Below are 23,318 nucleotides of genomic sequence, written 5' to 3'. Positions count from 1 at the left end.
TTTAACATTCAAAAACCTATTCGGATACCTTTGAAAGTTTAGAAACTAAATAGATGGACATACAAACTCTAAGCTTATAATTTGATGCAAAATTACAAGTACCTAAAGGTTGCTTTGTCATGTCAAAATGAGCATAGTCATTGATCTACTGGCATAACGTTGGTATATACTATATTAGCTTCTACATGTATTTATATATGTATATATGTTTACAAACTATATATTATTTAAATTTAATAATATATGAATTAGGTTATCCTGTGGGAGCATATCCACCACCATCATGCCCTCCTCTACATGATAATCCAGCACAAGGAAATCCCCAACCCAATAATTATTCATATTCTCCACATTCTCCTTATCCTCCACAAGGATATCCCAATCCCTATCCCTATCCCTACCAAGGTTACCCTCCACAAGGATATCCAACCCCAAACAACTCTCATAATCAATGTACCTACGTCGTAGTTCAATCTCAACAACAACAACAACATCAACAAGAAACTACTTATCTGGAAAGTTGGTATGTTTTTCTCTTTCTTTCGTTTGAACTTCGACAAATATTTAACTATATGACTTAGTTTGAGATTGTTGTGGCTTTTAAAATAGTTTATGATGAATGTAGTTTTAGTAAAACGTCCAAATGTAATATGGATCAGGACCAGAATAGGGTTTGTTGAATTTTAACTTTAGATTTGAATAAAGCACTTAATGCTAAATTTTAGAATATATTTTTTAAATGTTAGATCCCAAGTATTAAGAAAAATAGCATTGACTTTAACAAATCAAATACGGTAATTAAGTAGATTTTGGTTGTGCGAAAAGCTAATTAAGCTTTGACTTAGTCAATATGACATATATTAAGCATACAAATATAACGATATAGATTATAAACTTTTTCAACCGATGTAATTAGACCCAAAACTATGGATTGATCAAAAACATATCAAACATATATTTTTTGAAATTAGACATACATTGAAAAATCATTAAAAGAAAGAAAAATCAAACAAAAGTGCAAGAGAAAACTCATATATGCTTAGAGGCCTTTGGAGTAAATCATGCCATTTTAGTAGATAGTAATGTTAAATATTATTTTATACACAATCCTTAAAAATATTAAGCTTATGTTAAATTTATATTTTGAATATATTGTAAAGTACTTTGGGTTAATTTAAATGCAAAATAATTATTATTGGACAGCTTGGCTCTCATTTGTTGTTGCTGCCTTTGGAATCTTGGACTTGGATGCCTCTATTGAGATTATAATTAGAATAAAGCTTTCCATTATCTTTGTATATTCCATTGAATAAATAATATTTTAGTGAACATTAAATCATAGACTATAATCACTACACTAATGGAGACTCTATATATCCAATAACATGAGGTATCACAAATAAACTTCATTAGTAATTATTATTTAGAGTTTAGTACTATATATCTTTAATTATGATATGCTTTTATATAGATGATATATATTTTGTTATTGGTGATATAGGTTTGAATCATATTTAAGTTTTGTTATATCTACCAACTTTTATACATTGTGTTATATCTATACATGGTTTTGAACTATCGAGACTATAGAACATTAGCCCCAAAATCTAGACTAAGACATTAAGTCACTAGATGAAAAGTTAGGGTCGACCCGCTCCAAGCGAGAGGTGGGCTTTATCGACCTAAGGTGTGCAAATTTAACGTCCTATAAAGTTTGTTACTTATTTATTGAGAAATTAAAATAACTCCTAAGAAGTAAGTTCATAAAGAGAAAAAAAATTATATTGTTACAACTTTACTTTTAAGTTTTTTTAGTTCTATGAGTCCATAAATTTCTAGATTGCTTAATTAATTTAAAATAATTGTGATGTAGGTTTATTAGTTTTTTTAGAATTAACGTATAGAAAATAATACTAAGGATTAAAAATTAAACGCTGTAAACTTTTAATACTTATAAATTAAATGGAACCTAAATTCAAGAACTATAGAAGAATATTGTGTTTCATATATATATATATATATATAGTCACACATTATTCTTTCAAATAATATTATATATCTTCTGCTACCAAATTTTACAAGGCTTTGTTTCTAAGTCCAACACTATATTCTATCTTTAATATTACTACTTCAAAAGACATATATTAATTGCAATTTGCAACTCAATAAGGTCAACATTTTCGTTTGACTTCAAGGATAGAGATCAAACTCATCATATATATAACTATATATATATATATATATATATATATATATATATATATATATATATAGTTATTATTGAGTGAAAATCACTTTGGCAATAGGTTTATTTTCTTTTTGACTTTGTACATCTTGAACCTAAATAACAAATAATTTGAAGTTTGAATAAGTCAAAATTATAGGAAAATTATTGTCAGAAACAATTCTTTTTTAGTACTACAATTAGCATTTTTTAAAAGGAAATTGTTTCTTGATCGACATAGACCATCGAGATTTAAATATAGTAAAATTTAATCCACAATTGATCACTTATATTGATGATAGACTCTTGTCAATGATATGTTATATCATTGATAGACTCCGCTATACTTGAAAAATAAAATTCATTGTGCTATTACGATTACCTGTAGAGTGAAATGTGCATTGTCCAACATGGATTATTTCATTACGAGAAAAACATTCATAATTGTTGATTTCGATGATGGGTACTAGATCTTCATTTGTAATTCTGACATCGTAATGCCCCGAAAACTTCTACATACAAGAGTATTGTCTCAACTTATTACGTGTCATGTGAATATGTTTTTAGAAATAAATAAATTGATCAAACTCTCCAACATCAATATGTAAGATTCACTGTTATGAAACAAATTTATAGTATGAATAAATAAAATACGGTACTTTCCATAGCATTAGAAAGTGGTTGATTCTCACGTCCTAATCACTAAGATTTAACTCATTGGAAATGTTTATGCATCACAAAGTCGAGGTAAATAATAATGTTATGAAATATGGCATGCAAAGGAAGTTGACTAACATGTAACAATTTCTATCTAAGACCCATATGATCTATACCCTCTCATGAAAATATACATATATATAACTTTGTATCTATACAATGAAAAAGTACACACAAATAAAGATTTTAACTCTGAAATTTCAATGTTATACATTTATCAAACTATGCTTAATCACAATGATCACTATTAAAGAAAATAAAAATCGTACTTTCTTGAGATCAACCTCACATGATTTAGGGTTGTGAATTCGTTAACTTTTAACCGCAACGATCCAAATTTTTAAGATAGATCTCTCATGTCAAAATAAATAAATAAAATAAATAAAAATGGAGTTTTTTCAAGAATAGAAAAAATAAACAAACTACTCACACTTCATATAAAAACTACTAAAAGTCAAAATTTATAACTCTGTTTTTAATTTTTTAAAAAGTGCAGTTATTTTGTCAGTTTTTCTATTTTTTTTATAGTTTTTTTAATAAAAGATCGATAAATCAATTTATGGTTTGCAAAACAAAATTTAGTGTATGTTTGGTATGATACGAGAAAAAAAATGTTTTTCAAAAAACTCATTTTTATTTAAACTTCTGTAAGAAGAAAATTGTGGTATCATAAATTATTCTGAGAACTTATCGAACAATCCAATTTTTTTAAAAATAAATTATTTTAAAAATTAAACACTTACAACAATATTTAGTGTTCAAATTGCTCATTCAAAGTTCTTGAGCCAAATCATCAAATATATCTAAAAAAAATGTCCATTTAATAGTTTCTTTCTCTTTTTTTAGAATAAAACATTTAATAGCAAAATTTTGACATGGTTTCTATTAGAAATAAAATAAATCATAACTTTCTTTCCAAACAAAAATAAGATAAAATAATCATAGATCCCATTCTTTTTACTTTGAAAATCATAAAAGGAACAAAATCACATGTGAATGATAATTAATTAATTAAGGATATGTTGATCATTTGCCTTTCTTTTCACATTTAACTTTAATTTTTAGCCAAATATTCTAAAAACAAAAAAAAAACATTTCAAAAACTTCTCATTTTAATTTAGCTAGGTTTTACAATATAATGCTAAAATGTAGATTAAAAAAGAAAATCAAAATTAAAGGTATAGCAATGTATTAATTTATGGGTCTAATTTTTAAAAAATAAATACATGAAAAAAAATAACAAGATCGGTATGCTTTCTTCGTCAAAAAAATGAGATTCACGTCATGAGAAAATACTTAACTACGACAATACGTGTTAAAACAAATTTTGATTGTTGTAGTGAAAACTTCACTATTGATATAATTCTATGTTCAAATTAACATTATTTAATGTATATTCATTTACTAATTAACTAGTTGATCAATAAAAATTAAAAAGTCACATTAAACATTTTTTTTTTAAGGGAGTTTACATTTAACATTTATTGAAAGTTATATTGGTAAGTATAGACTTAAAATTCAACATGAAAATTGAGATTTGAAATAAGTCATAAAGTTTTAAATCTGAATTTGAGTTATAATATAATTAAGTGAACATTAAATCATCAAATCAATTTTTTTATTAATTCGTAGTCTTATAGTTTATAGAGAGCTCTCTTTTCTCCATTTTGTAACTAATAAAATCAAAACAACAAATCCGATCGCTTTCAAGAAACATCAAAGAGAAAAAGATGAGTTATTATAACCAGCCACCGCCTCCCGTCGGCGTTCCTCCGCCGCAGGGTAACATCTAAAAACCAACCATTATTTTCTCTTTGATCGAAAGGGTTTTGCCAAACACATTTACCTACTTTTATTTGAAAATGTTTTTATCAAACAGAAATACAATAATTTTTTTAAGCAAACATACCTTCCTTTCATCTCGATCGATTTGACTACTGATTTTGAACGGTTTTAGGTTATCCATCGTCGCAAGGATATGGTCCTCCGACTACTACGACAGCGTCAGGATATCCACTGCACGGCGGTTATCCTCCACAGGGATATCCACCTCCGCCGGAACATGATCAAAACCAAAAGAGAGATGGATAATGCTTCAGACGCTGGTATAAGTCATCGATCTCTTGCTTCTCTTTCATTTTACAACCCTCAAAATGTACTTCTAATCTTCACTCGAAGATTTGAAGGGGCTTTTAATTTACTTTTACAATTTTTTTTTCTTGTAAATTTTGTAGGATTTCTGAAATACTTTGGTGGACAAGTTAATGGACACATGTGAAGAGATGACTTGTTAGAGTGATCAAACCACATAAAAATTTGAATCTCTAATGTTGTTTAAAATTTAAATTTCATGATTATCTTTAATGTATAATGTTTTAGGTTGATCACCTCCTTGAAATAATTGTGTAATTGCAGATAGATCAAATTATTGCTTGTTATCAAGTTTTAATATAGTGATAATTAGGTTTATTCGAGTATTATAGCTTTTAAAATATTTTTTGTCAACTGTGTTCTTTTAAAAAATCGTTTATCCTCTAAAGTAGATTGTTAGTGTGCGTTTGAAAATTTTCAAGTTAAAAAAATGATATCAATGTATAGTAAGTAGATTTATTGTGGATTATATAATGATCGAACGAATTAAACATGTTGTTTTATTTATTTATTTATTTATACGTTGATATTCGGTGTAGGAACTTTATAAGTTAATTATTTATAATTTTTAAAGATTAAGTTACAAACTGTATATATTTTTTATATCTATTTAATTAGATTATGTGATAAAAGTTAGAGAAAAAAAGTTTTCATTGTCATATAAAATTGAAATCAAGAAATGTTATTTTAGTTTCATTTTTTTTTATTATAAGGTGTTTTTTAAATTATTGAAATTGCAAGATATTTTATTTTTTAATAAAGTTATTTTGATACAAGTATAAAGTACTATATATTGTTATATAAAAGTTGAATAAGTCCATCATTTATTGATATAGAAGAAACCAATCATTTATGATTGGCCAAATCATTTATGTCAAATAATATATTCAAATTAAGATTTTGATTTTAAAATAATTAGTTAGAGAATAATGGTAGATAAAGAAATTTGGAATATTTGAAAGGGTGGTATAGTTATATTTTGAATGGAAGGAAGAAAAATCTTAAATGAAATTACTTTTGACCAACACATTTTTCGATGCAATAAACAAAATAAATGAAAAAAAAAAACATAAATTAGTTTCAATAAAATAATTGTTTAAAAACAAACAATTCTAAATAACATATAAAATATTCACAAATTAAATATATCAAAATACCACAATATATCTACGATAGACAATGACTGTTATCAGTCTACTTGTATCGTGATATAAACAGATAATAGTCTTATCACTATTTGTTATAGAGAGTGATATTTTTTTAGTATATTTATAAATATTCTACTCATTTTACTAAATTTAAAAATGAGTGGAAAAACAAACTATAAAAATAAATATTTTGTTTTATTTTTGTAAAAACTTTGTATTTTGTTTAAAAAAATCAATAAAAATTCTTTTCTATAAAAAAAAAGAAGAAAATTAATTATTAGTACTTTGTTTTAAAAAAAATTATTACCTCACATTAAAAAAGTATTTATAAACTTTCAAAAAGTTTGAAAAAATTAAAAGAAAAAATACCTTTCGAAAAAAAAGTTTAAAAAGACGTGTTTTTGTTATTAGTCGTCTAACAAAATTATTCCTACGCCAAATTGTAACTCGTTGAGATTGGCAATATGTGAATTAGGTTTCTTGACATATAAATATAAGGGTTTTTTCAAAAATAAAAATAAAATTCACAAACTATTTGTAAATTTTTTTTGTGAAATATTCTATTTTTGACAATTTTTCTCAAGATTATGGTCTAATTATTTAATTGCTAACTATATATTAAAAAAAATGTGAAAAATATTTGATTAATACACTGTCACATTCTTAATAATATTCCATTATATATGCTAATTAAGCTACCAAATTTTTCAAAGCTTTGTTTTCTGATCCAACATTATACTTCCCTTAATTACAACTTCAAAGACAGATTAATTAATTGCAACTTGGAATGTCAATAAGCCTGTCATTTTATTATGACCTTTGAACAAATCAAAATTAATATGAAATATGAAATATTTATATATATATAAATTTGTTTTAATATTAAAAAGATAGCATTTTCAAACATGAATAGCCGATTGTTGATCTTATCAATAACAAACACTAACGATGGATTCTACCAATTTCTATCGTTGATAGAATTTGAAATTTTGTTATATTTTGTAAGTATTATAAATCGTTTTTGTCATTTACAATAATTTTACTATTAAAAATTGCTTGTTTAAAAATATTGAAAAGAAAAAAAAAAGTGAAACGTCATGTCCACAAGAATAACACAAGTTTCGTTGGAAAATTAAGATTTCCTACGTTCGGTAACCATTTTGTTTTTTGTTTCTGTTTTTGGAAATTAGACCTATAGTCACTACTTACATCTCTAACTAATTTTTTTCTTTACGTTATCTTTGTTCTATCAATGAATTTAAAATATAAAAAAACAAGCGAAGTTTTTGTTTTTTAAATTTGAATAAGACTTTAACCGTTGTGTTTATAAAGAATAACACAGATCATTATACAAGATATCAAAAAGAAATAAACTAAATTTTTTATAAAATTAATCCCAACTTTTAAAAGGGTTTTCTTTCATTTTTAGCATGAAGACTTGAATTTATGAGTTATTGATCAAAGATATAACATTTACACAATATAAAGTTTAAATCTTATTTGGGGGAAAAAGAAAAGTAATTAAGCTAATTTGACTTGATTTTCCTAATCTTTTATAAAGGGAAAAAAGAAAGTTGATTTCCCTAATAATATCATAATCAAATTAATTATGCTACTCAACGTGGTTTAGGTGTAAACCAAGATAGGGATTCCTAATTAGCTCTCTAAAATCAACAAATAACCATGTGCGGTGTGCCCCGCACATGTTATCGTATACTTTTAATAATATAATAAAATAACAGTATGTCATTAATAGAATTTGAAATTTTATTATATTTTATAACTATTTTTAGCAGTTTTGCCATTCAATTACAATATTTCTTTTCTAATTACTATCTTATGAAAATGAATTAAAAAAATTTGAATGAATCTAGAAAGTGAATTTTGTTATTAGAAAACAATTATCGCCATTGATTTCGATGATTAGATCTTGACTTATACGTACCGCTACCACTCCCATATCTTATTAGTTTAAGGTTGGATGTCATATAGTTTGTTTTATCTCGTAGATATTGATTTATATCTCTCTCTGACTTTATAGCTATATTAACCAGAACTACAAACTAATAATTGTATCAATTTAAACTATAGTTTTTGTGAAAATATCAATTTATATATATTGTTCTCCAACCACCATTCGACTATTATACATTGTTTGAAACTTATAGTTTGACCCCATTAAACTTATATATTTTCACAAGTCAACCAATTTAGACAATTTTTATAATTATTTAAAAAAAAAACGTCGGTGAATTAATTCTCAAACATGTGTAGATTTTTTCAAATGTCGATTTCACAAAATGAACTATCAAAGTAAATGTATGAAAATTTTTTAAAGATTTTTTTTTATTAAGAATCTAAATTGATTCATTTACGAAAATTTAAGAATTTAGCAGAGACAATTAAAATTATTTGGGAAGAGATGCGTAGAAGCGCATCTCATCGTATTCAATGGCTTATATAGACTAAGTTGTAATTTCATTTTATGGGCTCAATTTTAATTTGGCCTACTTTATTTATAGAAATTAGAAAATGGTAAAAAAATACAACGGTTTCGTAGAAAAATTAAATGCAATGAATTTTGTCTTTTAGTGACTTTATTTGATACAGTGTAAATAGTTTATCAATTTTTTTATTTTTGACAAAATCTCATTAATTTATATACATGTATCCGAGTCGAATAATAATAAGGATTTTAGTTCTTTTTTCTTTTTAATACAATATGACATGTGAATGAAGTTGACTAATGTTTAACAATTGGATCAAGAGTACAATGTCTCAATTATCTATATCTCTATGAACACTAACAAAAACACTCTTACAAAATTTTCAAGAAATTTCAATATTATACATTTTTCAAACTATGCTTTGTTAAAGAATAAAAATGTAATTTTCTTTTTTGTTAACTTTAACATATACCATTGCAACCTTCAAGCTGTGGATTCCAATTGTAATTGTAATTGTAACTAGTCGACCTTATATGATTGGAATTATTGCTACATGATGTGTGATTTCAAATCGAAAACTAATCGACTATTTAGCTTGAAATAGACTTTTAAAAAATAAATAAATGTAGACGTAAAATAAATAAAAGATCAATCCAAACATTTTAACGAATTTCAAAATAAAGTTTAGCTAAAATCTCTAAACATTTTGATGAAGGTTAAAAAAATTTGAGTTGAAGTCCCTAAAACAGTTAATAAATGAAGTATTTAGAGTTGAAATTGCAACCTTAAAGCCTAAAGCTCCTAAAGTCAAAGACATAGAATATCTCAAAAATTAAACCGCCAAATCGGAGTCGGTCGATGTTGGTTTGAAAAAGTTCCAAATAAAAAAATTAAAATACTTTTTAGTATTAGATCGACCAACCGATCAATACTTACTCATCGATAGTCGAAGTCAGTTTGAATATTTTACTAGACCAATTGTGATTAGTTTAGTGACGATTTGGTCGAAAAACCGACTCCACCAACCATCACCCCTATTTGTAATATTTTGTTAGGGCATCTCAAAAGTTGACGAAGGGTCTCTTTTTTCTAACTATATTTTTTTAATAATAATGATTAGGTCTTAGTCGGCTTTAGAAATATGGAAACAACGGAGAAATTTCTTGGAGGTTACCTTAACATTTAATTTGAAAGAGGTTAATAATAATATAAAATTTTGACATTGTTTCTTTCTATTAACAATAATTAAATCACAACTTTCACTCCAAACAAATGAATAAATTAAAAGTCAATTAGATAATAATTAAAGTAATTAGTATTAATTGATACGACTTTTCATAGTAAAAAATATTTGAATTCAAAATTACTTTCGTTTCGACAATAGTAGAATAATATTTAATATTTAGTAAATTTTAAAATTTTAAAAACAACCGATAACTTCGTATTCTTCTCTATTTCACCTCTAAAAGTTTATCGAAAAATTCGATCTCAAAATTTTAACTACAATATTTTGTAATAACTCAACTCGATGCCTCGAAACTCGATAATATATAAAGAATAAATTTAAAATTCAAAAGAAAATAAAAAAGGCATAAAAAAGTCCGCATTCTTTATTCTTTGATTGTCTTTATAGTTTATAGAGCTCTCGTCTCTTTGTGTTTCCAACTAAGAAAATCAAAACAGAAGAAAGAAAATATGAGTAGTTACTACGCCCAACCACCGCCTCCCGTCGGCGTTCCTCCCCCGCAGGGTAACGTCTAAAAACCCTCACTCTTCACTTTTTTTCCAATTCTTAGATCCAAATCCCATGGATCTTACTGTTCTTTTTTTCCGCAAAACTCATCTGCTAGCTAGTTGTTTGATTTGACCGATCTTGACGATTTTAGGTTATCCGCCGCAAGGATATCCTCCGAAGGACGCTTATCCGCCACAAGGATATCCACCGCAGGGTGGTTATCCACCTGCCGGTTATCCTCCGCAGGGATACCCGCCTCAGCCGCCGTATGGTCCGGCGTACGGTGGTCATCCTCCTCCGCAATATCAAAATAACCAAAAGAAAGAAGTTGGATTCGTCGAAGGGTGGTAAGTCTCTATTTCTGTTTTAGTAAGTCTGTATGGATTGTTGTGCGGCGGCGGTTTTAGTTTTGGAATTTTTGTTTTGTCGTTGGGGAATGTGGAGACGATCCAAATCGGTGATGGCTGACACAGGGTGGAAAGTTCTTCTTTTTTCACATGAACAATAGCGCAATTTTTGGGTCTTTTTTTTTTCCTTTTGATCTTTTTCTTCTTTCTTTTTGTATAAAATATACTTTTCTTATTTAAAATAATAAAACCTTTATAAATTCAAATTTTGAAGGGACTTTATTTTAGAAAAATGATTTTAAAATAACAAAATAGATAAAAAAAAATATTTACAAAATATTACATAAGTTTAACTATAATATATATACATATATATTTAGTATATAGAATTTTGAATTTTTTTTTAAATTTTGCTATCTTTTGTAAATATTTTGATCCATTTTAACGTAGATTTGAAGATGTCTTTTTATTTTATTTATTTATTATTACTATTATACTATATTTATACATCAATCAAGATATAAATTAAATGGATATGTTTTAAACAAAAATGAACAAAAGTAAAAAGATTTCAAATTAACCCTACCTAGTGGTATAACGAGAGAGAGACATAGACTCAATAACTAACTAAGAGGTCGGGCAGGTTATCTTATATCAGAACTAGTCGAACTATGTATAAGTTGACTCGAACACTCACGGTATATAAAAAAATTCCATAAAACAAAATCATGAAAGACAAAATTTATTACACTTGATTTATTTTTCTATAAAGTGTAAATATTTTGTCAAATGTTCTATTTTTTACCATTTTTTTTTCAAAACCAAAACAAGATAAAACGTTTATTATTTATATTATATATATTCACGTAGATATAAAAATATCAATAAAAAATGAAATTACATCGATGGAAATTTGGTTCCGTTTATTATTCTATTACATTTTTTTAGCCGATAGTTTTTAGGAATGTATTTTGTACCTAAAGTTTTAATTTCATAACGGTTTTAGTAGTTAGTTTCGACGTTGAATTGAATTGGATATGATAGCTTGAAAGGGTAAACAAATTATTTTTTTCGAAAAACAAAATTAGGTTGGACAAATTTCACTTTCCCTCTCAATTTTGATAACTACATAGTTTGCTATTATTATTACTATGATGAGATGATGAAGAAGAAGAAAGAAAAGGCTCTAAATTTGGTTTGTAAATTTTGCAGTTTGGCTGCTCTTTGTTGCTGCTTTATGTTGGATGTTTGCTTTTGATTATATTGATGACAAAGTATATAAAGCTGGGGGGCTCTTTGATTATATTGATGAATTTTAAATCTCCATTATGTTCATTTTATCTTTTTTTGTCAGTGTGTAATATCCATATAATATGTTTCTATATCCCTCATTTATATATATAACATATATATATATATATATGTTATACATTTTTAACATTTAATTATTGATTTTTTTTGTTTTTATTTTGGATTACTTTTGTTTGTCTTAATTAGTCAAGCATTAAAATTATTGGACTTGAAAAGATAGAGAATTGTTATGTACAAACTTACAATTATGTTTAGCAATTTATATCATTTTGTTTTCATAAAATTAAATTTAATGTAATTTAAACATGGAAGAGAAAGAAAAAAAAATGAAAATGACGAAAGTCACTCAATTGGAAGGTTGATCGGGTTTCTCGAAAAATCTATAATATATTAAAATAATTCATTTGAAAATATAATTCAAATCTCAACGATTTTATTGGAGAATTCTTATTTTAAAAAATAAGATATTACTAAAATTGCAACATTTTATACTACATGGATTACTCTGTATTCGATAAAATAATACATGATACATAATTATATGTTTTAGTTATCAAGATATTTTAAAGAAAACAAACAAATCAAGCAAATCAATTTTTTTAAGTTGATTAATGAGATATTTTAATATTTAAGAAATTAAACTAATTAAATGTAAAAATGGATATATATATATATATATATTATAAAATAAAATAAACTTAATATTTGGAGACTTTTTTAAAAGCTTGTTAATGAGATATAAAAAAAATGTTCAATTTGGTTAATGAAATATTTTTGATTAAATCAAATGGAATTAATTTTTGGTTAATAAACAAATATATTTGGATATTATAAAAAAAGTCAAACACACCAAATCTTTTCCAACCAATTTGTTCGATTAAATCAAATCGAAACAAATAAAAATGTCAAATTCAAAAATCAAATTTATCATTAATTATTCACATTTCTCTTTCATGAACCGCAAAGACATAACCGATATATACTATAACAGATCATGTTTCTGATTATTCCATTTACAATACAAAAGCATTTACACAGTATAGAGATAAAATACCCAAATGTATGAGAATAAAATACAAAGCATTCAGGAAATATACAAAGTGTTTAATAAAATATTTAGAAAGTCATACATCCAACTACACGACACGACGGTAAATATATGGAAAAATATGAAACAGAAACATGTGATTTACTATAAAACTTATTGTCCACATTTTTTAAAAAAAATACAATAGTCCTTCACGAATTTTTCTAGAATTAGAAGTTGTGACGTGACCAATTTTAATAAATATTTTTCGAAAATAAAATAAATTAACAAACTATTTAGCATTCGTATAACAAAACATGACGAATAATAAATATTTTTTTTTTAGGAAAGGTTCAATTTTTTACCAATTTAATTGGCTATGGTCTATATTTAAAATTAAGTCGTGAAATTAAGGTGGCTTCGATTATTGCGAAAGGAAAAGAAAGAGTGTGTAATTTACCCAAAAACGTCGGGAACCAAATTAAATATAATGAAGAAAGAGAGCCAAAGGCCGTTGTTTTGCGGAGAGCAGAAGCTGTCCTGTCAACAGCCGCGACCGCGAGGGGAGAAGGAGGAAACAAAGGGGGTTCGATTACAAACGCCTATCTTTTTTTTTGTTCTTTACCCTTCTCCCCCATTTTTCAGCCCACCCAGTTCCGTTTTCAAGTCCAGCATACGCATCAATTCTCCTTTAATATGCCCAACTGATCAGGTATCTATCTATGTTTCGATTGATTTCCAACTCTTTTTCTTTTTCTGTCGTTTCTTTTGATTCAAGAGTCCCGATTTTATGAGAAGGGTGAACCCCACTTGGACAGCGGGTTAGTTCTTTAATGGGAAGTCTCTCTCCGGACTATTATAGGAAAAAAAATTTGGTTATCTGTGCGGAAATATCCATTCTATTGTGAAATTTTGAAGTAATTTTATCTGGGTTCATTCGATTGACCCTCTATTCAGTGTGTACGCATGCATTTTTGTGTAAATTGCTGCAGTAATAGTGAAGGTCATATGTTTTTTTTGGTTAGTTGGGGTTTAGGAAGAAATGGGTTCGTAGATTAACTCATGGCGTGTATAGTATTGATGAAATCAAGACCTTGTAGAAATGGTGATAAAATGGTGGATGGAAAATATAGTGGAGAACACCGTCTCATTATGTAGAAGGGTGGTGATGGGGATTTCTATTTGCCCTCTGGAGAACATGGTTCTCAAAACGGTTGTTTGAATTGTAAGTTGGGTGCGGGAGCAATAACTATTTGGATTACGTTGTTTCATGCATAACTATTAGATAACATGGGGTTCCATCTCAAAATCAATTGGGAGCGAGTGGAGTAGCCCATATATTTTATAAAGATTGTGAGGTCACTGAATTTTTCAAGTTGGGATCTTGAACAATAACAGTAGAGTCAATTATTTTCTTATTTTATTAGGATACTCAAATTGCAGGTTTATTATCACACTACAAATGGATCAAGAGTTACCTGATAATGAACATTTGCTCACTCGTATCCAACAGTTGGAATATGGTATGTCATCTCCCATTTCCTGTACCGGTTTTTAAATGTGGGCAAAATCGCTTCAATATATTATTTTGAGAATCTCTTGTACTTTTGCATATTAGTTGTACTCGAAGAAATAGTGCTGAGGAATACATCCATTTTTAAAAAATTTAGGACAGGTTAATTAAAATGTACATTTTAACAATCTATATAATTTTTACCATAAGAAAATTCAAAGTAAATGGTTTGATGCATTTATATGCTAAAAAAAATTAGTTTGATGTATTTCACGCTCAAAATTTGTTATTTTTGTCATATATGTGTCTTTTTTAGTCTATTCAACAAGTGTTCTAAGCTTGTTTAACCTATGTGTTATGCTAACAAGTGTCTTATCATCTACATGTGTCAGAGTCTCCAAGTGTCTAACACGAGTCTGAATCAAACACCCTAGTCAAACTAAAATGTTTGTGTTTCATATTGTGTAACATATCTTTATCATTATTATTTGTTTGGACAAAGTTTTGAGGCTCAAATTTGACAATTCGGAGTCTTCTGCCTATTTGTATGGTAGGGTACTAGGGTTTGTGTAGCCATTTAACTTTTTTAGTTTTTGAGGCCTGGGTTTTCCATAGTTTATTTTGCTACATTTATTTTATGATGTTTTGAATGCTGATTTTTACATCCTGCAGAGCGTGATGAGTTAAGAAAAGATATTGAACAATTATGTATGCAGCAAGCTGGACCTGGTTACCTTTCTGTGGCTACTCGTATGCATTTTCAGAGGTACCATAACTTTTCCAAATTGTTTTCCTGTTCAGAGGTAGGTTTCCATATGTTTAGTGTAGTTGAAGGTTGGCCTTGGACTTATTTAAATGGTTGAGTTATAAATAATGGGATTACTAAACTTTTACGACCCTATTAGGACAGCTGGCCTGGAACAGGAGATTGAGAACCTGAAAAAGAAGTTTGCTGCTTGTACCAGAGAGAATCACAATCTTCAAGAGGAACTCGCAGAAGCCTACAGAATAAAAGTATGATGGTTAGTTTTTCATTCAAGTCAGTGATAAACCTCCTTACTAGCTTATATTTCTCTTCAATGTCACCAGAGTCAGCTGGCAGATCTGCACAGTTCAGAGGTTGCAAAGGTCCTTTTCTTGATTCCTGCTCTTGTATACTTGTGCTTCTTTTAGTAACTTTTCTTTTTTCAAAAAAAGAATTGGATATACCGATGCCTTCGTTAATAATTAATTAAAGAAGTTTACTATAACGAAGGAGGAAGGGAGGTCTTTTTAGTTAATATTCAAATAAACTTGCTGTGTCAATTGTACTTGCTTCATCCTCCATCTCAGTTGTAATCATAAACATTCTTTATTTTCAGAATTTGGAATCGGAGAAGCAGCTTAAGTTTTTCCAAGGTTGTGTTGCTACTGCTTTTGCTGAACGGGATCATTCTATTATGGAGGTCATAAAAACCCTCATTTATTAAGTTTTCTGGCTATACTTTTCTTCTCTTTCTAATAAAAATAATTTTGAAACTGCGATATGATCGATACCAGGCTGAGAAGGCAAAGGAGAAAGAAGAAACGATGTCGCAAAAGCTAAAAGAGGTCGAAAATAGGTATCTCATATCTTTTCATCAGATATTGGTTGCTGAAAGATCACACTAGAGTGAAACAATGAATCAAGTGCAAGTTCTATATTTGCTTGAAAGAAATAGGAATCTTCAATTTAAGGAAAGTCTTTGGGTCGAGGTTTGGGTATTGATTAGGTTCAGGGTGTCCCTTCGGATTTACTCATCAATAAAGGACTTTAGTGATTATCATCTATCTTTCATTTCTCTCCTCATTTTTTGTTATTTTGTTCCTTTCTTTCCCTGTTTAGAAGGAATTCCAAATGGTGGTGGACAGTATAGTTTCTAGGAATCGGTGCTCTTTATTGTACATATATTCTATTAGGTTTTATGGGATTGCTATATATTGTTTTACCACTTCCCTTCATGTACTTTCTATTCCTCCCTCCATCCAAAACCGTGACGTATCTTGTGTCGGTGATGCAGATTAGAGGAATTGTCTTCTGACTGTCTAAATTTGAGAGAAACTAATGATACACTACGCATTAATCTAGCCAAGCAAGAAGAGTGGAATGAGGTTTCAAAACAGGTACCAAGCCATTAAAGTCCTTACCTTCCCATCCTCCTTCTGTGCTGATATTTTGAACATCTTTAGATGGTTGTCACTTCAGTTCAGTCTTAAACCCTAAATGATATTGCAACCTATCTAAAACTGTAACTAACATCTAAATATCTTGCTTTATTATTTGTTTTTTGTCCCAAAGATTCATATCGACGTTTCTTGGTGTCTCAAGTCAAGCAGGCCTTTTGTTGGTTTGATTCTAAAACATCTTAGGTATTTTTAGGGTTTTATTGAATAGAAAGAGGTTTTTACTCCCAAATGTTGTCAATGAAAGTTTAATTATTCATTAAAGGGAAAAAAAATCTCCTGATCGGAATTTCTCCCTTTGTATGATGTCATATTATCAATGTAAATAGTGTCATATCAAAATAATAATATGGGGAATTTTCAAATTTTACTCCTAAACTTGTCATGTTGCATGAATTTTCATCCTAAACTTTCAATTTCATCTCATTGGACCCTTGACTTAGTCGAGTTTTGCAATTCGTATGCTTTGTTCAATTTTTGTTAGTTCATTCACTAATTTTGACAAACCAAGAAAAAAATCAATTTTAAGTAAATTCATTAATTTTAACGATATCAAAATTTTCACAAATTTAAGTTTGATAAATGTGCAAAGTAATCTTAAAATGAATTTATAATATAGCTGTGTTTTTCTAATCACTGTTTCTGATTTGTTACTCTCTATTCTCCTTTCCAGAGAATTCAATATTTAATGCATGGAGGTCATTGCACGAAGTTCTTCATTTCTTCCCATCGCTCATTTCTAATAGCAATTTTCTCTCTATCTATTAGGTAATCAATAAGTTTTATGAGATCAGACAGAATTCTCTTGAAGGATTTATGGATACTAGCTGGGACGAAAAATGTCAGTGTCTTTTACATGATCCTCCAGAAATGTGGAGTTTCAATGATTCTTCAACGTTTAGATATATAGTAAGTTTCCAATTAGGAATTGGATTTTTCTCATTGTATGATATTATTTATTATTCGTATGAGCCAAAGCGAGCTTAGCTTAATGGTAATTGTCATGGGCTTCCTTTTTAGAAGTTGGAGGTTTGGTCCTCCATCCCATAGTTATTGTACTGTAAAGAGATTTATTATTCGTATGGATTATTTGATATGTTTTTTCTTTTATTTTTCTTCTAGTGATTAATTTTTCAATTACTAGCTTACTATAATTAATCAGGGAAAAAAATAATTTTCACCGTAAACTTAGCAAGGTGTATCCATTTTCCCCATTGAACTTTCAATTTTATCAAATTAGGCCCTAGATTTAAATGTGTCACAATTTCTATCTTTGGTTCAATTTATGCTAACTGAGCCACTAAATTTATATTGGTGTTGAAACTTGACATCTATCAGTATGTACTAGACATATATTTTATAATTCATTAACATACATGAAACTATCTTTTAACTATCCTTCTAACAAAAGGCAATTAGAATGTATAAATCATAACACATTTATCCAAGTTTTAGGTAAAGATTGTAATGTCTATCCAAGTTTGCAAATTTCTATAATATCCTGATGGAACAAGATGCCTAATTGATAAAGTGTAATTGTCTATCCAAGCTTTAGTAATTTAATATGCAGTTTGGAATGTTGGAAGGGGAGTGGAATGGTTTCTATTTTTCGGGTGAAGTACTTACCAATTTCCGTAAGCTTTGTGCAATTGTGGTAAACTAGGGTCTTTGTCATTACTGATCGCGAGGTGAGTATGTTAGGAATATATGTTTATGGTATTTAGGAGGCCATATTTGTGGTTAGAAAGGAGTTGATTGTTGGAAGGTGGTTATAACAGGGAGTTAAGGTGTTGGTGTAGGTGTTTTCTAAAAATAGTTTGTGTGAGAGTTGTTGCTTCTCAAAGTGCTTGGGAACTTGTAAATCTCCTTGAAATCAATGCTATTTTTTATTATTGTGTCCGGTAATTAGTCTGTTCTGCTTATGATTCTGTTCATATTACTGAATGCTTTTATGAATATTGTATGCTCTTTATTACTAGCAAATGAAATCATCCTTATTGCACATAATGCTATTTATTCCAGTCTTTTGGTTGAATATGGTTCTTGTGCAAATGGATTAACTTCTCTTTAGACAGAATTCTTTGGAAGAAGGACTGGAGACAATGAAGAAAACAATGGACAATCTTCAAAATAAGCTACGGATGGTATGTTGGTTTCTCCAATATTTCAACTTTGCGTTTAACTTCTTCAGGTGTTTTACTGTGAATCTTTTATGTGGGTGTAGGGTGTGGAAATTGAAAAGCATTTAAAGCAGAAGGTGCATGATTTGGAATTGAAGCTGGTCAGTACTTCTTCCACCTTTTGGGTAGAAGACATAACCTAATTTTACACATATATCATCTTGTTTACCTCCAATGCCAGATTCGCATGGATGATATAGTCAAGAGCAAGATTTCAGGGTTTTGTCAATACTATTCTCAATATCGAGATTATATATCGAATTTATTGGACAAAGAAATGTCTAATATGCATTCGACAATAGGAGAGATTGAAGAAAAGATTATGCAATATGGCTGGGGAGTTCAAAAATTGAAGGATTCTGAGAAAGTGCTGAAAGAAGAAAATGATTCCCAGGATGGGCATTTGAGTACCAATGCCAAGGTGGGTATATTGGATGCAGAAATGAACTGCCTTCAATTTGGAATAAATGATAATATAGAATCTATGCAGTATCTTGTTGTGTCAATACTCAATAGTATTATAGGCTTATGGATTTACTATCTGCGATTTGCTCATGCAGTAGTCCATTTGTCTATTGGTTGTTTGTATGTAAGTATCATTTAATGAAACTACTTTTGGTCCATTTTATTGGGATTCCTTATTCCGCTCTTATTTTCTTTGTGTTTCTTTGGGGTGGAGTAACATGTTATTTATATGGCAGCTGTGATATCTTGTAGACTAAAACTATAATGAAGCATTTAGCATGCAGGAATGAGATTCTTAAGCCCAGGATTAAACCGTTTGGATGTGCATGAGATTGTTATTTACTACAAGCCTGACAATGTATATTAGCAGCGTTTAATTTGATGGAATCGAATTTATGAAAAGTATCTTGTAAATTATGTTTTATTCATAAGATATAATTTCTTAAATTAATTTATATTAACTGAATGAGAACTTTTGGCATTGGTATTGGTTTTCAAAGGCCAATTTTTTTGTGAAAAGTATTGTAAATTAATGTTTGTGAAAAGCATTGGCATTGGTTCTCAAAGGCCAATTTTTTTTCATCCTTCAGTGAAAAATTTTATAAGCGAATGTATGGTTTTCCATGAGGATGGAGTTAAATTTCTTACAACTGTTTGAACGCATTACAGAAGGAAATTCATGGCCTACCAGATTCCGTTGCTGATGGAAATTCTGAGGCCTCTGAAGCCCTCGCTTTGGCCCTTCAAGAAAAGGTATAATATTATTCCCATCGTTCTTTTCTGCCTCTCTGCTGTGTTATCTTACGTGATTCAGCAATATCCACTTCTATATTATCTCTGGAGTATTGTCCTATCTTTCTTCCGATTGATCTCTTAATTATGGATCTTTCTGTAGGTTTCAGCTTTGTTACTTCTGTCACAACAGGAAGAGAGGCACATGCTGGAGAGAGATGTCAATGCAGCTCTTCAAAGAAAAACAGAGGAGCTCCAGAGAAACTTACTGCAGGTACTCTTCACTTTGGGTTCAAGATTTCAGATTATCGTTTTAAAATGTCTCAAAAGACTGCCTACAGGCCACTATTACTTGGAATGAAAGTGATGGTGGGTTGATCCAATTATGAAATGACAGTGATATTGACTCCAGGTTACCCATGAAAAAGTTAAAGCACTAATGGAGCTGGCAGAAGTAAAGCAAGAGCTTCAACTACTTAAAGAGTATGTGAATTGGAGCTTGAGACTGATTGTTGTCTTGTGTTTGATTCTCATGACAATGTACCATAGGAACTGGGTCCAGTAAATACAATTTGTGACTGCAAGTTTGCAACTGCTTTTTCTTATTTTTTCCTCGAAATGATTTGAACAAACATTTAACTAGAGTGATTACATTGTGGATATGGATTGTACGATTGACCCGCATGTTATGCCCCTTATGCAAGGAAAAGTGCTCATGACTTGAAACGAGGAGCTGACACTGTGGAAAGAAAAATTGTTACCCACGAGAGAGAGGGGAAATTAAAAGGCTTGCTGAAGGGTACATATCTGAGACGTTGGGTAGGTACACCAGAAATCAGTGGAAGTGAAGCTGCAGCTCACTTGGATAATGAAGAAAATTACTCTTCTCGGAAGTCTGCTGTGGATTTTGCCAGGTTAGTTAACATTTGTGATGTGGTTTAGAATTGCAGGATTGTTACTCATGTATGAACGGGTATTGCATGTGATATTCAGTGGCATCTACTCGTGTATGAAAGGCTTGACTTTTTCTTTTTATCTGTTTGCAGAATAAAAATTGAGAATGCAACTCTTAGAGAAAGTATTGAAAGCATGGAGCAACTGACCTCTTCAATTCACAGGCTTCGTCTCTCTCTTCTGAAGGTGGCCATTTGCTTATTGCATCATTTGAGTTACTGGAAGAACATCAAATCACTTATTATGGGGCTCAAGTTTGTTACAATTATAACTTTTGTTAATTTGCAGGCTAAAGAGTCCGTTACGCTTGAAGGTCCAGGAACAAGTATGTTGGAAGCTCTCAAGGGCATAATCAATGAGGCAAAACTCATAAAGACTGCACTTAGCAGCTCCTTACCCATTAGTTGGTCTGCTGAGGCGAATGCTGGATCCAGTGAGGAGACTTTACATGATTCTCATGATGTTTTAGGACAAGGAGACGCTAGCCTGGGAAAGATAGATTTTGTTTCTGCTGCTGGTTTTGAGATGGTTGAGCTCCTTGTTTCTGTTGCTGAGTTGTTGATAAAGGATTACAAGGCTGAAAGTGGTTCTTGATATGGAACTGTTTGAACTCTCATCAACTTTGGCCTTGGATTCTCGCGTGGTTATGGATATGATGTTGACCATTTTTCTGCTCTCGAAACTGATGGATGAGCAAATGATGGGGTGAGGGGGATGTGTGTGTACCATAGGAAAATGGAGAAAGGAAAATGGAAATATGTGCATTACTATAGGCTTGTTTAGAACATACATACTGTAAATGCATGTATCCTTTAGTCTATCCCTCGGATGAAATTGAGTTGTGAAATCCAATTTATTTGTTCCTAAACATTTGTACATTTCTGTTATAAGTGTAGATGGTTGAAATTTACATTTGGTCAATACAAGGTCTTTTTTTGATTTGTTTGTGCCTATTATTTGAAGATTGGTTATTGGGTTGGGAGAGTGATTGGATTTTGCCCTTATTTTTACTTGCAATGTGTTAGGCCAATATCAAAGAAGTGGTGAGGATAGAATGAAAAAAACAATTGTAAGAGAGGGACTACAGGGAATGAGTGAGGAGGAGAATATCTAAGTTTTGTGAACCAAGCTCTGATATCACCTATGCTTCTGTTGATCTTTCATTATCCATCCTAACATCGTCGAAATCATATAATGTTTTGTTTGCAAGTCAATCATCTATTGTTATGTTGTGTAGCAAATTTTATTTTGATGATTTCGAAGTGGAAACCAAAGGTAACTCCAAATAAATCTCTACTATTTAGATGTAAGACCCTCTTCTCAAGAACATGTTAAAATTTAGCTCAATTCGACATGTATGTTGTAACTAAAAAAAACTCATTGTAATCGGTTATTGATTATGGTATTGAGATATCATAGGTAACTCCAAATAAATCTCTACTATTGTTATGTTGTTACCAAGATTTATTGTATTGAGATATTCAATGTGTATGTTGTAACTAAAAAGAACTCGTTGTAACCAATTATTGATTATGGTGGAGATTTTTTTTTTTACGTTAAAATTACTTGTATCCTATTCTAAATATCCCCAAGGTTTACACATTGGAGCGTAATTGATCTTAAGAATTAAAAATATATGAGATGTCTGGAGTGTAGAGTTGGTTAATAATAGTATGTGTTTACTATAATATGTTGGGTTACAATAGTCTTTGTTCAAAGATGGTTGAGGTGCAAACTATTTTAAGTCATGGTTCAAAAAGTCTTTCTTTTTGGATTCCTACTATTTTTTTTTTAGTGTATTTGGGTTGTTGATTTAACATGGAGTTCTTATACGGTTTAGCATTGCTTTCAATTTTTCTATCTCATATCGTGTTAATTAAACAAGTGTCAATACCTTAAATATCATATTTTGTTAAATAGAAATAAAAAACAATTCGTTCTACTAATTTTTCTTTTCAAAATATGTTGAGTTTTAAAGTATGTTATCCTCCTACCATCTAGTCATTTTAAGAATATCCTTGTACTATTGAACATACGCGAAATACGTAACATTGAACTAAAAATTAATATCGTGGATGATAACTTCGTGTTCGGAGATAAACAAAAGTTACTGGTTCTCTAACTCCATGATAGAGCACAAAAACATATGACTAGAAGTGGTAATT

At 29.4% G+C, this 23,318-nt stretch overlaps 2 protein-coding genes and 1 long non-coding RNA gene across 6 annotated transcripts; all 3 read left to right on the top strand.

Annotated features, from left to right (window-relative positions):
• Positions 1–4,616: 4,616 nt before the first annotated feature.
• LOC103495317 (uncharacterized) lies at positions 4,617–5,422 on the top strand. The gene is made up of 3 exons (XR_538852.2): positions 4,617–4,723; positions 4,899–5,046; positions 5,176–5,422. It is a non-coding gene; the product is annotated as an uncharacterized LOC103495317 (long non-coding RNA).
• A 4,841-nt stretch (positions 5,423–10,263) lies between these two features.
• On the top strand, positions 10,264–12,235 carry LOC103495315 (cysteine-rich and transmembrane domain-containing protein WIH2-like). Its single transcript, XM_008456825.3, has 3 exons — positions 10,264–10,437; positions 10,574–10,769; positions 11,982–12,235. The coding sequence occupies exons 1-3, from the start codon at positions 10,383–10,385 to the stop codon at positions 12,025–12,027; spliced, it is 297 nt and encodes a 98-aa protein (XP_008455047.1). The 5' UTR covers positions 10,264–10,382; the 3' UTR covers positions 12,028–12,235.
• A 1,363-nt stretch (positions 12,236–13,598) lies between these two features.
• On the top strand, positions 13,599–22,092 carry LOC103495314 (kinetochore protein SLK19). Of its 4 annotated transcripts, none has more exons than XM_008456823.3 (18): positions 13,599–13,819; positions 14,551–14,630; positions 15,293–15,386; positions 15,526–15,634; positions 15,710–15,748; positions 15,982–16,065; positions 16,160–16,221; positions 16,660–16,762; positions 17,591–17,731; positions 18,898–18,966; positions 19,047–19,103; positions 19,184–19,423; positions 20,137–20,220; positions 20,393–20,473; positions 20,612–20,682; positions 20,904–21,113; positions 21,246–21,339; positions 21,442–22,092. In XM_008456823.3, exons 2-18 carry the CDS (start codon positions 14,570–14,572, stop codon positions 21,745–21,747), a joined length of 1,905 nt encoding a protein of 634 aa, XP_008455045.2. In that variant the 5' UTR covers positions 13,599–13,819; positions 14,551–14,569; the 3' UTR covers positions 21,748–22,092. The 4 variants fall into 4 exon arrangements, with proteins under 4 accessions (XP_008455045.2, XP_008455042.2, XP_008455041.2 ...); XM_008456820.3 differs by having other exon boundaries at positions 13,600–13,819; positions 14,535–14,630; positions 20,363–20,473; XM_008456819.3 differs by having other exon boundaries at positions 13,601–13,819; positions 20,363–20,473.
• The last annotated feature ends 1,226 nt before the right edge of the window (positions 22,093–23,318 follow it).

The sequence above is a fragment of the Cucumis melo genome, chromosome 1 (assembly GCF_025177605.1).
Source record: "Cucumis melo cultivar AY chromosome 1, USDA_Cmelo_AY_1.0, whole genome shotgun sequence".
In the NCBI taxonomy this organism is placed as follows: domain Eukaryota; kingdom Viridiplantae; phylum Streptophyta; class Magnoliopsida; order Cucurbitales; family Cucurbitaceae; genus Cucumis; species Cucumis melo.
The sequence above is the reverse complement of the archived record's forward strand: the minus strand, read 5'-3'. Positions and strand labels throughout refer to the sequence as shown.

Coding starts and splice junctions, on each gene's coding strand:
- LOC103495315 (XM_008456825.3), top strand. CDS start 10,383: ATGAGTAGTTACTACGCCCAACCACCGCCTCCCGTCGGCGTTCCTCCC. Junction 10,438..10,573: donor CGGCGTTCCTCCCCCGCAGG/GTAACGTCTAAA, acceptor TGACGATTTTAG/GTTATCCGCCGCAAGGATAT. Junction 10,770..11,981: donor GTTGGATTCGTCGAAGGGTG/GTAAGTCTCTAT, acceptor TAAATTTTGCAG/TTTGGCTGCTCTTTGTTGCT.
- LOC103495314 (XM_008456820.3), top strand. CDS start 14,570: ATGGATCAAGAGTTACCTGATAATGAACATTTGCTCACTCGTATCCAA. Junction 14,631..15,292: donor TATCCAACAGTTGGAATATG/GTATGTCATCTC, acceptor TACATCCTGCAG/AGCGTGATGAGTTAAGAAAA. Junction 15,635..15,709: donor CAGAAGCCTACAGAATAAAA/GTATGATGGTTA, acceptor CAATGTCACCAG/AGTCAGCTGGCAGATCTGCA.